This window comes from Podospora pseudopauciseta (assembly GCF_035222475.1).
Source record: "Podospora pseudopauciseta strain CBS 411.78 chromosome 7 map unlocalized CBS411.78m_7, whole genome shotgun sequence".
Classification (NCBI taxonomy): Eukaryota; Fungi; Ascomycota; class Sordariomycetes; order Sordariales; family Podosporaceae; genus Podospora; species Podospora pseudopauciseta.
Window position 1 is genome coordinate 136196 of NW_026946667.1, and position 14782 is coordinate 150977.

Here is a 14782-nt window from a genome sequence, read left to right on the forward strand (position 1 = left end):
GGGTTGAGGAATATCCTATGGGATTTATGCCGTAAGCTGAGCCCCAATATCAACTCCTACTTCTCTCATGTTCTCGTGATGGTCACTTTTGGTGTCTCATTATGCCAGTTGACTTGGTGTGTTTAGTGTCAGGGTCAGGGTTATCAGTGTAGGACACTAAACCAGCCACCTGTGACCCAATCCGGTAACAATGACACCACTGGGCCTCGTGGGCGTCAAGTGGCAGGCACCGAGCGAAGCTCGGAATCAAAGGTTCCCACTTACAATCAACAACCTTTTCTATTTTGCTGCGCCATTCAAGATACCCTCTTCTTCAAATTGTTTGCTGTCTTTTCTATCTTTCATCCTTTCCACATTTCACGGCTCCAAGCGGCGCAGTGCCATCTCAAAGCAAGCGCCCCATCCGTTGATGCCCAGCTGAGGGTCCCGAACTCATCACCATCATCCGAAACACCCTGACCGACTCGACCGACCGCAACTAACCACGCTCGGTCGCGTGTGTGTGCATTTCCCCAGGGTGTTAAACTTGACAACAGCTGGGGAATTTCCTTGACACGCGGTATTCAACAACCGTTGCTATCACCACCAGCCAACACCACCCCCGCCGCGCAACTACAAGATGGCACCCCCCATCGAAATCTCCATCCCCACCACGTCCATCTCCACCCCCCCAAACGGCAAACCCTTCACCCTCTACAACATCACCCTCCGCCTCCCCTTGCGCTCCCTCATCGTTCAAAAGCGCTACTCGGAATTCGAAGCCCTCCACAAGAACCTCCACTCCCTCGTCGGCGCTTACCCCCCCGAGCCACTCCCCGAAAAGTCTTGGTGGCGCACCTCGACGGCGAACTCCCCTGAACGCACAGAAGAGAGGCGAGCGGGGTTGGAGAAGTATCTTCGTGCCATTGCCGAACCGCCAGATAGACGGTGGAGGGATACTCCCGTCTGGAGGGCCTTTCTGGGACTTCCTGCGGGAAGCAGCACGCAGAGTGGGATTAGTCTCGAGGGACGGATCCCTGCTATTGGGTTGAGGGAGGCGAATTTGGCTGCTGCTAGCGACCCGGGGACGTGGCTGGATTTACATCGGGAATTGAAGACTTCTCTTCACGAGGCGAGGGTTGCTTTGGGACGGAGGGATGGGGCGACGGAGAATAGTGCTAGGGTTGAGGCGGGGAGTGCGGCGAAGCGGGCGTTGATTAAGGCGGGGAATCTGATTGGGAGTTTGAGTGATGGGTTGAGGGTTATGAAGGAGGATGGGGGGAAGCTGGGGGAGGGGGAGTTGAGACGGAGACGGGATTTGTTGGCGGCGGCGAGGGTGGAGAGAGATGGGCTGGATAAGCTGAGTAGTAGCTTTGCTGTTGCTGGTGGGGGGGTTGCGGCTGGGGTGGCGGTGGGGAGGCATCAGGGGGTTGCGAGTGCGAGTGAGAGGGCTGCGCTTATGGGAAATAATGATGGGGGGCCGAGCAGTATTGGGATTGTGAGGACGTCAACTGGACGGCGGGTGTTGGGTGCGCCGCTGCCGGAGACGGAGAGGACGAGGGAGCTGGATAATGAGGGAGTACTTCAGCTACAGAGGGACACTATGCAGGAACAAGACCAGGAGGTGGAGGCGCTGGCAAAAATTATCAGACGGCAAAAGGAGATGGGGCTGGCGATCAACGACGAGGTTAACCGCCATATTGACATGCTGGACCGTCTGAATGACGACGTGGACGTTGTGGGCAGGAAGCTGGGCGTGGCAAAGGATAGGGTCAAGAGACTGTGACGGGAGGAGCCGCCTTCTGGTCAAACTGCTGGAGATGCTACAACAACAACAACAACAACAACAATGAATGACACCGCCGCTTCTTGTGCTGCTTTTTCTTCTTCTTCCATCTCTATTTCCTCTTCTTCTTATCGTAATAGTGCTAGTGACAAGGCTAGCATGGACACCATCACCACTACTGCTCCCCCGCTATCCGAGGGAGCTGCTCGCAATATGCAAGAGATTGAACAAGAGGACAACAGCACAAATGCGGTACGACAGCAACAGCAACAACAACCGGGAGGTGGCATAATTGACGCCGTGCTTTTATTAATCGTTAGGGGGGTTTTGGCCGGCGTTCAGGGGTATGCCGTGCTTGGGTGGCTGATGGGGAAGATATCGGCTGCTTTGGTCTGGACGGTGGAGCTGGTGCTGCTGCTTTTGGTGCAGCCGGGTGGTGGCAATGCGAATCATCATAATGGATGACAGAATGAATTGCGAAGGAATACAGTACATGAGGGAGCTAGGGTTAGGTATGGAGTATATGATCATGGGTTTATCTTTCTGGTGGAGAAGGGTTTTTTTTTGTGCTAGCTCTGGCTTTTTCATGCAGGAACAGGACATGGCATGTGGGGATGGATGATGGATCGGTATGTAGATAGGATGGGGCTTTTTGCGATGGGTTGGTTTATGGACATGAAGGAGTAGGTTTGTTTTTTGTTCTAAACTTATAATATATCTGCTTTCTACTGTGGTTACATACAAAAGTTTTGCCCCCTTGTCAAGTACCGCCCAGTGGTTCCTGTTTTTTTGGCTAGGCCAATTTCGGCCAAAATTCTACCGCAATTTCCCCCGGGCCAGTGTTTTCTACCTTTCAACACCACTTAGCCAGCCAGCCAGCCAGCACCACAATGGCTCCCAATCGCCACCTTACTACTGAAGAGCGTCAACGAATTCGTACCCTCTATTTTGACGGCCACCTTAGCCAATCCCGAATTCAAGAAACCACTGGTTATACGAAATACCAAATCCGCTATGCGATACGAGCCCCGGCGGCCGAGGTCGCCCCACGATCTGGCCGACCACGCGTTATTACAGCCGATCAAGAGCTCGAGCTTATTCGGTATGTATGTGAATCAAAGGCACACCGTCGGATGAGCTTCCTGGAGCTTTCTATTGCCCTTTTCAACTCCCTTCTTAGCTGGATTACGATTCGCAACGCTCTTTACCGCCACGGATTTCGCCGTCGAGTTGCTCGGAAGAAGCCTCCTATTTCAGAAGCCAACCAGCAAAAACGACTGGCCTGGGCTATAGAACATAAGGACTGGACTCTTGAACAATGGCGTACAATCCTCTGGAGTGACGAAACCTGGGTAGTTGGTGGTCCTCACCGCAAGCAGTATGTTACACGCCGAATCGACGAGGAATGGGACCCTACTTGTATCGTAGAAAAGCACCAGAGAAAAGGAGGGTGGATGTTCTGGGGCTGTTTTTACGGCTCAACCAAAGGCCCTGGTATCTTCTGGGAAAAGGAATGGGGATCGATCAATGAGCATTCCTACCGAAGGAATATCCTTCCCAGTATCCACGAATTCATTGACGATACCTTCGAGCAACACCATTTACAGCTTTCTTTTATGCAGGACGGCGCACCTGGCTATCGAGCGGCCGGTACGAAGAAGGATCTTGAGAATAGGAAGATTGGAGTAGTTGATTGGCCTCCTTTTTCCCCAGATTTAAACCCTATTGAATCCTGTTGGAATTGGATGAAGGATTATATTGAGGATAAATACGGCCTTGAAGAGAAGCCGTCGTACGCGAAGTTGAAGAGGTACGTGGAGGAGGCCTGGCAAGAGCTTCCGGAATCTTACCTTCAAACGCTGTTGGATTCGATGCCCAGTCGGTGTGAGGCAGTAATTGCAGCGAATGGTATGCATACAAAATATTAGCTATAGATATGGTGGTTATTTTGTAGAATACAATCGCCAGGGTGGCCCTTGACTAGCGCGAGTACTTGACGAGAAGGCAAAACTTACCCCTGCACCACAGTAGTTCTAGATATTTGCTTGAGCATAGCAACAGGTAACGGAGTTCTATTATTCTCTTATTCGAGAGCCTTGTTGAGGTGTGTCTCGGGCTTGGCTCTTGAGGACACTCGGGGACATCATCTTCGTTTCCCAAAGCCTTTCACAAAGCCTCTCTCTGTTACACCACCCTCGGTGAACCGGACAAAAAAAAAAAAAAACCGTTGATGGTTACCCAAGACACCAGGTGGGTTGGGTGGTGAGGTCACAATGCAGCCCGTCAGACGTCAGCCGTCAGCCTCTTTTCTCGGGAAGGGAACAACGGAGAAAGTTGAAGGATTCCAGCCTCCTTTTTCCCTCCCATTGGTACCGGTGCCCAGAGGTGTCAGGCACACACCAAGATAGGATGCCAATGCGGCACGGCAACACGGTTGCGTGTACCGTCTTCTCTCTCGGAGTCGGCGTTGCATAAACGAATCATTTTGGATGATCTTAAGAGCAAGGCTGGGAGAATTATAGGAGGTTGTCCAGGACACAGCATTGCATTGGGACGGTCAATCTCAAAAGCTTACGGATACACCAACAAATCAATGCAACCACGAGGGGGATTTTTTTTTTTTGCAAATGATGACACAAAGGCCGATGAATTCAGCGAGGAGAGTCCAGAACAATTGTTCTTCCAGAGGAGGGGTACAGTGAAGAGTGTGTGTGATGTGCTGGCGGATTGGCTACGTCACCCCCACCGCATGGCAGGCTTGGCCCAATGGAAGACGCGTTGCCGGGCAACGCGTCGCAACGAGTATCACTTTCTGGGCGGGCTATTAGTTGATTCGCAACTTCTTGAGGCGATCTTCTGAGAAACGTTTCCGTACAAGTTTCAAATCTGAAGATCTGTTCTGAAGTGCCAGTCCTGCAGGTTTCTGTCAGGGCGCATGTCCAAGGCACAGACGGAGTTCTGGGAGACTGCGTCTGACAGCTACTCGGGAAGGCAGACGGGACGTCGAAGTTCGGACGGAGGAGGAGGAGGAGGCTGGGCGGCTTTCCGGGGTGGTGCCGCGATTCGCTGCTCGGTGTGGACCCCTTTCTGGCCTGTCACAACGACAAGATTGCACAATCTGGCCCAATTGGGTGGTGCATTGGGTGCACATCGCGTCCTATCCACTGCTTCACCAGCCCCCCCTCCAAGATGCACAAGTGGATACCTTGAATCATTGGTTTTGCGGTCTTTTCCTGCTTTGCTTCTTCTGGGGATCGCGGGGATTCATTCGACGGGTGATTTCTGTTTGCTGATGGGTGACAGATAGGCGGCGCGTTTGATAGGAGCAGGATTGCAGTCTGACCGTCTACCAAAGGTCGATATTACGACGCTCGTTGCGCCTTCATAGTTAGCACAAGGTGACCATGACTGACGGGTGGCTGGTTCCCAAAAGATGCTGGACCGTTGAAGAACGTTATCGATTCTGGGGTCCACGCAATCCGGATGGCAGAGGACTGGAAGCGAGAAACATGGCACTCCCCTGGCCGTTTCCTGTCACTGACCAGGCGTTCGACAGGTGGCAGGGAGGGAAGCTGTTGACGTGAGAGAGAAGCTGTGTGATGCCCCAAAGCCAACCGTAGACCTGTGGAAGAGAGTATTGAATATAAGTTTATCAAGAGGAGAAAGATTGATATATCAAATCTGGAACGGCTCGGCTTGACTCTCCGATACAAAGCATATGCGGCACGGCTGGATGTCGCTGGATGTCCCCCTCAATACACCTGCCAAGTGGTCTGTGCACCACACACCTTTCCAAAAAAAAATTGCGGGCAGCTTGTGGGGGCGTTTGGAGCTCCCGCTGCTGCCGCTGCCCTCTGTGCTTCCAGGGCCTGGGGACTGCCGAAAGTAAACACAGCGTCTCCCCGGCCGAGAAATCTTTCCAGGTTTGTTGAGGCCACCTTCACCCACACTCTCACACCACCCTCCCACACACACCTCTCGCAAAAGCCGATTCTGCAAGTCCGCATTCCTGTCGACATCGCCGTCTCGGACCGTCGCCGAATTCTTTCTAGAATCCCATCTTTTCGCGCGCATTCCACGCTTCGACTAACCCCGAATTCAACACCCCGCTATCAGATCGCGATCTCTCAGCTTGCGCTTGGCTTGGCCGTGCGACCCATCAAACTTGCGACTTTTGCTTTTTGGCATTGGCGTTGAGGCGTCTTGAATTTTTCTTCCTCGGATTTCTACCGACATCGCCCACTGATCACGCTCTGGCAAGCCGACTGCTGGTTTTCTTCGATCTCAGCTGCTTCGACAACCCTCGCGCGCGACGCCAGATGGCTGTGTAGATATACGACTGGACTACGAATTGCGAATTATCTGCTTCCCGGTTAGCATGCTCTGAACTCAACCATTATCACCACCGCGAACCATTACCGCAACGACATAATCTGTATCTGGGCCGGCTGGCCGTTCTCTCACCATGAGCCAGCCACCGCCCCCTCCCCCTCCTCATGGGAACAATCCCAGAACGACGGCTGGTTCGGCACCTTCCTCCAGTTCTGGACTTCCACGAGGGAAATACGATGTTTTTATTATTCCAGAACACTCGGCCGGCGCTGGTTTCCTGTACCTGCCCTCCCTGAGGCCCCAGTGGAACAGCTTCTTCGCTGGCATCGCCTGTTCGGTGATCGTGCTGCTGGTATTCATCAACTTTGCACCGATGATTGCCCAGGTCTTATGGAGCTTGAGGAACTTGGGCGCAATGGGAAACCTGCTATGGGCGGCAATGGCAGCCATGCTGTTCTTCTTCGGACGAATGCAAGGGGAGAGCTCTTCCGCGAAATTCTATCAGAGTCAAGCGAATGGAAATGGCCAGAACCCCGGTGCTGGATATGGAGGAGCCAAATCAGAATGGTACACCCCTCCCCCGAACCCCGGTCCCACACCCAACCAAGCCCCGCCACCTCCACCTCCGCCGCCTACTGCGGAGGACGAGCATGAGCCTCGTGGCGGCTCATACAGGTCGTCATGGGAGGAGGAGCCACGCCCGCCACCGCAGCCACAACCAAAGGCTAATCCTCCCGCACCAGAACCGAAGCCGGAGCCAAAGCCGGAACCCAAGGCAAGACCGGAACCGAAGCCAGAGCCAAGGCGGACGCCAACCCCGGAACCCACACCGGAGCCAAAGGCAGAACCTAAGGAGCCGAAACCTAAGAAGAGATCGAAGAAGGAGCGCAGAGCCGAGGAGGCTGCCAAAGCCGAAGAGGCCGCCAAGTCTGCTGAGGTTCCCAAGCCTGCAGAGCCTCCTAAACCGAAGGAGATGCCGAGGCCCAAGGAGGCCCCGAAACCGGCCGAAGCACCCAAACCAAAGGAGGTCCCAATACCAGCTGAACCACCTAAGCCAAAGGAAACCCCCAAGCCGAAGGAGATTCCAAAGCCCAAAGAGGTACCGAAGCCGAAGGTCCAGCCACCTCCACCACCGCCAACCCCTCCTCCTGCTGAGGAGCGACCCATGACTCCGGTTTCCCAGCCGAGCCCGACCAAGGGCACTAGCGCTTGGGAGAAAGCAAGAGAAGAGACACGGAAGCGCATAGAGGAGCAGAAGGCCAAAGAGGCCGAGCAAAAGCGGAAAGAGGAGATGGCCCGGCGGTTGAGAGAGCTTCGCGAGCGCGAGGCCAAGGAGCGCGAGAAGCGGGAGGCCGACAAGAGGGAGAGAGAGGAAAGAGACCGCCTCAAGAAGGAGCAAGAGGAGAAAGAGAAGGAAAGGATCGAAAGAGAGTTGAGGGAGAAGCTGGAGAAGGAGAATCGTGAGATTCGTGAGAAGCTCGAAAAGGAAATGCGCGAAAAGCTTCAAAGGGAGCTGAGAGAACGCGAGGCCCGTGAGCGCAAAGAACGTGAAACCCGCGAGAGGTTGGCGAGAGAGCGTGAGGCTAGGGAGAAAGCCGAACGTGAAGCCAGGGAAAGGGAGATCGCGAGGGAGAAGGAGGAGTTGCGACTCAAACTTGAGCAGGAGCGCCAGGCCGCCCGAGAAAGAGAGGCCAAGGAAGCTCAAGAGAGGAAAGAACGTGAAGAGCGTCTGACTCGACTGCGAAAGGAAAGAGAGGAGCGCCTCAAGAGGGAGGAGCAAGCCCGCAAGGAAAAGGAAGAGAGGGAGCAGAACGAACGGAGAGGGACGTCATACGCCTACTCGTCTGTCGGTGAGAAGACGAGCATGTGGCCCAATGGTAAACCACCCAGCGTTGCTCCCTCAGAATCTGCTTGGTCAGCCCCAACTCCTCCAAGAGCAGCTTCTCCGCCTCCTCCATCTCCAACAAAGCCTGCACCATCGCCAGTTCCACCCAAGCATACATCCATTCCTCGGCCAGCACCAGCTGCCCCAACACCACCACCAGCTGCCCAATCCCAGTACCAGCCCCCGCCACAGAAGCAGCCTACCCCTAAGCCAGCAGCATCGTCAACAGGTACAGCAGATGAATACTCGTTCCGACCGTACGACACGCCGAAGAAGTCGCGGAAGAAGTCAGAAACTGATTTCTCCGAGTCTTCCTATGCCCACTCGGCCTCGACCGCGAGAACCACGCCCCCGCCGCCGATGAGAGAGCCATACACAACCAACGACCCGAACAAGATCGTCATTCGAGCGGTGTACGCCTACCTCAACGAGTTTTCCAAGACGCCGGCGCAGCAGCTTATCTCGGGCATCAAGCCTGTCACGGACGGTCTCATTCTGCGAATCACGAGCGCGGGACTGTTCGTCGACGACGACGTACGAGGCGTGGCACAAAGGGAGTGGGACGTCAAGGCCTGGACTCTTAAGCAGATCGAGATCTGGTGTCCCACCCACGCGCAAAATGCCTCCGCTTCTAGTGCCCCAGGTTCGATCCCTACCAATCACCCCTTCTTCAAGACCATGCCTACCCGTCCCCGCGCTGCTGAGCGTGGTGCGACCAAGGTAATGATTGGCGAAGAAGCGCTGGAGTATCTAAGTGAGTTCTCGCGATGCTGCAAGGGTACGTGTCGCCGTGGCCAGGCCTCGGCTGGTGGACCTCCGGCTAGGGGGCTGCATCTTGTCCGGGCCACGCAGAGGGATGCTGGTGGCAAGAGATACCTTTTTGTGGTGGATGAGGAGGAGGGATGGAAGATTGCCGATGGCATCGCGGCCCTCAGGGGCAGTGGCCAAGTCAGAGCGCTTGGCGTGGCTGGTTTCAGCAGCCTTGAGTCGAGGACAGTGTTGGACTCGCTCGGTTTCCATCAGTAGAGGAAGCCTCGTGTTTCGACATTGTCTCTCTCGCCAACACCGTTGCATCCGCACCAACAACTTCAGCCACACTTCACCAGTACATATTACTGTTCATTCGTTTGCATTTGATTATTGTTTCGGCGACCAGACGCACGCATATCATACCCCAAAAGTACGGCGAGCATATTTTTGTCGATTGAGATACCACCTTGCGAGTTTTAATGGAGGATAATTGGAGGAAGACAGAGGATGCAGGATATGGAACATCTTTGAGGGAGTAAATCACCCGTTTAGTTGTGGAACGACGAGTGAGATGTTGTGTGGACATGATGATGGGATGATGATGTATGTGTGAGGATGTTTTCTGACGGAACGAGTTGAAAAAGAAAGAGTGAAACCAACCCAACTCATTTTTGGCATGGATGGCAGCATTCGGTGCATATGAGGAGCGGAGAGAGACATTCTTGCATGCGATGTATAGTTATCTTCTTGTGCCTGACCTACTATATGGTGTGTCTTTGAGGTGACGGAATACAATCTTTAATAACCCCTTCCTGGCTTTCACTTTGGACCATATCATCACATTACGAAATGGCTGGTGTCTGTTTTGGAGACAACCAAATATGTACTATCGAACCAGAATCATACTTACTACCTATCCAATCCCATATGCTAAAATCCCATCCTACCCTGTTCTCTAGAAGATGCGAAACCTAAATAGGAAGCGTGCTATACCCCCTCCCCTGATGCCTCTTACTCCCATCCATAACCCCCAGCATGTGCACCTCCGGCGGCCTAGCATAATGCCCATACCCATCCGCCATGGAAAACGCCCCCGAGACGACATGATGCCTATGCTCATGCTCAAAAAAGTCCAGATCCACATCCTCCTCCACAGTAGTAGTACTACGATAATTACCGTTCCTATCCCCATCCCTCTGATGCGTCCCCCCAGAGAGCAAGTCGTACTGATCTGAACTCCTTACTTCTCCTCCTCCTCCTCCTCCTCCTCCTCCTCCGCCGGTGACCTCCTCCTCAGCAGCAGTGGTGGCATCCCTAGGCATCCAAACCTTTGGCTTCTTCCTCCCATACCTCCCCTTCACCCTCCTCCACCACCTCCCCACCCCCCTTTCCCTATATTTCCTCCTCCCACTCCCATCGTCATACCCCTCATCAAACGAAGCCAGGTATTGCTCAAACAGCTCGGGCACAACAACACTATGGATCACAACCCTAGCCCCAAAATCCACCGCGTGCCCCACAAACGCCCAGGCAATAAACGCCCAGTCTAACACTTGCGCCCCCCCTTGCGCAGCCCGGGAGAAGGTGTACAGCACCACCAGAGTGATATGCAGCACATTCCACACCAGCCTCACCTCCACCCCGGCAAACACAAACATCTGTATCAGAAACAGCGAGTGAAGGATCAGCTTAGCGATAATCGCCATCTTGGCCAGGGGCGCAAGAAAAGAAAACATTGTTGCGCAGATTGCGATGCCAAAACCTACACACCCCGAGGCGACGAGGCCGTCGAGGGCTGTGACTGACAAATGCGCCGTCACCGGGGTGAGGGCGTCGGAGAGGGAGGGCCGGGTGGGGAGAGGGTGCGGGTAGGTGGGTGGTTCCCGTTCGATGATCAGCTGCCATGTTTCCGGGAGGGGGACTGAGGCAAGGGTGGGAGGGGGTGCTTGTTTTTCCTCTCGGCGGAAGGACGGGCTGATGGGGGTCGAAGGAGGGGGGAGGCGGGTGACGGTTAGAGGGCAGTCGTAGACTGTCCTCAGGAGGCCGCGGTGGTGACGCTGGAAAGCGGTGGATATGTTGTCGTCCGACGAGAGATCGGGGGGTTTGGAGTGGTCGTACGTGTCTTCTTCTACGAGCTCAAACGACTTTTCGTACGTAGCTTCGAGGGCGTGGTAGTAGAGCTTTTTGACGTTGGTGACCACACGACGGACTCGAAACAAAGCGCCGGGGTAAGGTTGTGCTGGGCCGGCGGCAAGGCCGGGCATGTCGTTGTTTTGTTTTGTGATGAGGGGGTTGTCGAGCTGGATGGCTATGCAATAGGGGCCAATATCAGGGGCTGCAAAGGCGTCTGTTTCGCCTTCTTCTCGGTGAATTTCGACGGAATATTGATCGCCTGTTGTGGTGTCGTGGACGGTGAAGGCGCAGCTCGAAAAGGGGTCGGGTGGGCCAGTGCATACCAGTACTGCCACCTTGGTTCGACTGACAGTGTTATTAGGGAGGTATAAGTCGTTTTTGACGTTGCGCAGATTGGTAAATGTTGACCCAAAGGTGAGTTTCTGTTTTGCTGGGTATAATGGCACCCAACGATCTCTGTGGTTCTTTGATGGCCTCTGCCTTGGTCCGTTCATGTTGAAGAATAACGACATGGGCACGCCATCCATGCTCCTCAATATACATGCCATCCGGTCGGCTGACTTGTTCAGCCTCATGAGTGGCTCCGTGTTGAAGCCAAGCAGGTTCGCGATTATAAGATGCTTGTCGCCTGGAACCGTAGTTGCCCTCTCGCTCAGTTCGTTCCACACCTGTACAAACAATGTGCAAAAGTCAGGAGCCAGCGTCTCTCTCCCATGCGCGGCCTTGACCGGCTTGACACCGTTCGCAAATGATGACCGGAACTCGTGGTTCAGGCACCGGGTCAAACTAGCCACCATGGCCAAGCTGATATCCCTTCCCATGCCTGCTGTTGAACCACTGTTCATCTGTTGTAATGGCTCATGGTTGGTCTTGCCGGGTATTCTCCTCTTGACCCAGCTTACCGGTATCCCCACAAGCTCAGAAAGCCTCGACTGCTGTGGCCTCTGGGGTGGAGGAACAGCCCTCGGTTGCTTGAGCTTCGGCGAAAGAGCATTAAACGTCCCATCAGCACACTGAACCTCAATCGCATTCCCCAGCGCCGCCTCCTGAAACGTCCAGCTCCTCCCAATCCACGGGCTCACCGAAAACCTCGCGCACTGCTCCAGCGTGTCCGAGTTCTCAATCGATATCTTCTCCAAGTTGGGGTCCAACACCAACACCCTATCCGCCGCCTGGTACACCGCCGGCAACTTGTTGATCGCCCTCATCCTCAGCAACCCCATGCTCACCGGCGGCATACACAACGCATCAATCCAAAAGTACCTCGGCCTCCTCCTCGCGGCCGTCTGAAACCCCGTATCAACCGAACCCAACAGGTTAAACTCGGCCCCCGCATCCTCCCCCTCCTTCAGCGCTTTCAGCCTGCTCAAATACCCAAACACCCTCCTCAACTGACACTCGGGCATAGCATTCGCATTCGCGTTCCCGATCCCATCCGCCCAGACATGACTGATAATCACAAACCTCGTCCTGGCCGTCATCCTCACCACCTCCAGTCGTATCCCCCGCTGCAGCGACCCCCTCAGCCTAACAAGCGGCACCCCCCCATCCTCAATAATCCCCCTTATCTGATCCATCCCCACCCCCATCGGCTGACACTGACACCCATACCGTATATGCCTGGGCACGTAGCTGAAGACGTCCGCATTACTAGCCACGCACTCCTCAAAATCGCACTCCTCATGACTCGTCTCTGTAGAAAACAGCCGAAACAACCTCGTGAAGTAATACGCAATCGCATAGTTGTAACTCGTGAGCACCTTTCGTGCATAGAACGGGCACCACCCCCTCAGCCGTAACACATCCAACATGAGCTGCGCGCTCGGTGAAATATCAGGGTCGCCATTACTATCCAGCGTGGCAACTTTTTCGTGCTTCGGCCAGGGCAAGGGCATGTCCTCCGCGTCGACCTGGACCAAATCCCACAGTACACTCCGGAGCGTGGTACAAAGGACTTTGATAGACAGAACAATAGTCGGAATGGGCTTGACATGGCTCTGCGAGACGCGGTCAAAGTCCTCCGCCAGATCAACCACCGCGTCCAAAAACCTGGCGTGCTCGTAGATGAGGCGTTTCCTCGCCTCGCGGGAGACGGGCGGGTCATGTGTTCCTTCTTCCCCTAGTGATGATGGTGGTGGTGGTTGTTTGGTCGTGTCCCTTGGGGGTATGGCGTGCGAGGTGAGCCACTCGTTCAGCAAAGGTATCAACGGCCGGGCAGACACGCTTCTCGACACTTTGTACTCCCTGTAATCAATCGGCCGGCCCAGAAACTCGGCGATAGTGCCAAAGTACAGCCATGACTGCGCCAGCGACGCCAGCCTCGGGGCCGGGAGGCTGGCCCACTGGTCGCCGAAGCCGTGGAGCTTGGGGAAGTCCCAAAAGTCGGTGCCAAACACAAAGGGGGTGTCGGCGACAAAGGGGATGTCCAGCGGCTCGACCCCGGCGACGGGATGCGGAAGAAAGTCCATTTGGTTTTAGGAGCCGCCCGAGACGCTTGTGAATGCGGGGTGCAGACACAGCTCCATGGTTCGCGGGGACAAGAGTCGGCCGGCCGGGTTGCCGAGATCGCGGCGGTTACGGGGGACTTGTGTTGTCGTCGTCAAGAACAAGCATTACTAGGTGTGACAATCAGGGGAGTCGTGTATACCACAAAGTCCTCTCCGTATGGCCGCTTGTTGGTTTGGTATCCAAGATGTTTGAGCGGGGGTGTTGTGTTCCCCAAGTGTGAAAGTTGGGGGTCTTCAAATTTGATGTGCGTGAGGAATAAGTTGACTGAGAGCGGGAGGATGTCAGACAGAAAGGAAACACAAAAAGGAAAGAACAAAACGCCCGGATAGGCCGAACGATAAATCCAAGTAACCTATACAGGTCAAAATCAGGAATACCCACTTCCAGAGGGCAACTTCCGAAGGGCAACGTAGGTCTTGGGAGAGGGAAAGAAAAGATAGGCGGCGCAGTCGGGGGCACGAACGGAGACGAAGAGATCATCCAAGCAGGCACCACACTCCACGAGAGTCTGAGAAGCAGTTGGCGCTTACAAAGGTCTGGGCGGCGGGCGCGTGTTGAGATAATAGGATGCAATAGACGGGGCTGGGGGAAAAGAAGAAGAGGGGTCTCCTAGAGGAATAAGTCCTGATTGACTGACTGACTGAACCAAGACGACGTGCTTTTTGTCCGTAATCGTCAAAGTCCCAAGAGAGGATGACGGCCCCCATGTTCCTCGGCAGCGGAGGCATCGAGGGGCGGGTAAGAGGGGCCACGAACGACCTGTGCAAAATACGACTGACTGTGCCGCTGTCGTACAGATGGAGCATCCACCCAACTGCGGGAGGAGCGCGAAACGAAGGACCTGCAGGTCCAAGAACGAACTCCAAGGTGAGAGCCGCGGTGAGTCGAGGCTGCGCATAAAACGCTTTAGACGTTGGTTGTTGGTTGGAGGTTTTCTTACAAGTATGTTGGAGCATCAAACAACACCTCCACATGAACCTGGGAAAATCCAGGACGGTTATCGAAATGAGCAGCGGCCGCATCGTTAACCGTCTCATCTTCCTGTCGCAAAGTCATCATCCAATGATGTGTCTAGCGCAACATGAGATGAAAGTCGGATTAGAAATCCACTCTTAGGGCTACATACAATTGCTCGGACGACATTGTAAAGCGAGCCCCTGGTTCCTGGCATATCCCCACTCTCCACTGCACCTCAGCCCTATCTCGAGCATACCACATTGAACCTCATGCGGTTTGCTTCATCCAAGTCTGACACCGGATCGGGAATCAAAATGCAAATGCCAAAACTCAACGGTTGTTGAAATGCTATGCTGTGCGGCGCTGTTGTTGAACTTGCTCGTTATTGGCTTTGATGACGACGCTGATGTGCAGTTCCGAGCCTCTGCGAGACTGAATTTCTGACATCAGAT

At 54.5% G+C, this 14782-nt stretch overlaps 4 protein-coding genes across 4 annotated transcripts; 2 read left to right on the forward strand and 2 right to left on the reverse strand.

The window, feature by feature from the left end:
* Nucleotides 1-314: 314 nt before the first annotated feature.
* Nucleotides 315-2495, forward strand: QC763_702920 (uncharacterized protein). The gene is made up of 2 exons (XM_062915305.1): nt 315-1761; nt 1912-2495. The coding sequence occupies exons 1-2, from the start codon at nt 620-622 to the stop codon at nt 2228-2230; spliced, it is 1461 nt and encodes a 486-aa protein (XP_062761333.1). The 5' UTR covers nt 315-619; the 3' UTR covers nt 2231-2495.
* Nucleotides 2496-6230: 3735 nt separating this feature from the next.
* On the forward strand, nt 6231-9008 carry QC763_702900 (uncharacterized protein; the record flags this gene model as incomplete). The annotated part of the gene is made up of 1 exon (XM_062915304.1): nt 6231-9008. One exon carries the CDS (start codon nt 6231-6233, stop codon nt 9006-9008), a length of 2778 nt encoding a protein of 925 aa, XP_062761334.1.
* A 695-nt stretch (nt 9009-9703) lies between these two features.
* QC763_702890 (uncharacterized protein) lies at nt 9704-13333 on the reverse strand (the record flags this gene model as incomplete). The annotated part of the gene is made up of 1 exon (XM_062915303.1): nt 9704-13333. One exon carries the CDS (start codon nt 13331-13333, stop codon nt 9704-9706), a length of 3630 nt encoding a protein of 1209 aa, XP_062761335.1.
* A 131-nt stretch (nt 13334-13464) lies between these two features.
* On the reverse strand, nt 13465-14101 carry QC763_0102350 (uncharacterized protein; the record flags this gene model as incomplete). The annotated part of the gene is made up of 3 exons (XM_062906414.1): nt 13465-13637; nt 13755-13881; nt 14015-14101. 3 exons carry the CDS (start codon nt 14099-14101, stop codon nt 13465-13467), a joined length of 387 nt encoding a protein of 128 aa, XP_062761336.1.
* Nucleotides 14102-14782: the final 681 nt, after the last annotated feature.

Excerpts from the sequence above, each read along its gene's own strand:
- QC763_702920 (XM_062915305.1), top strand. The coding sequence starts at position 620 with ATGGCACCCCCCATCGAAATCTCCATCCCCACCACGTCCATCTCCACC. Across the intron at positions 1,762-1,911 it reads AAGGATAGGGTCAAGAGACT|TGACAAGGCTAGCATGGACA; the intron begins GTGACGGGAGGA and ends TAATAGTGCTAG.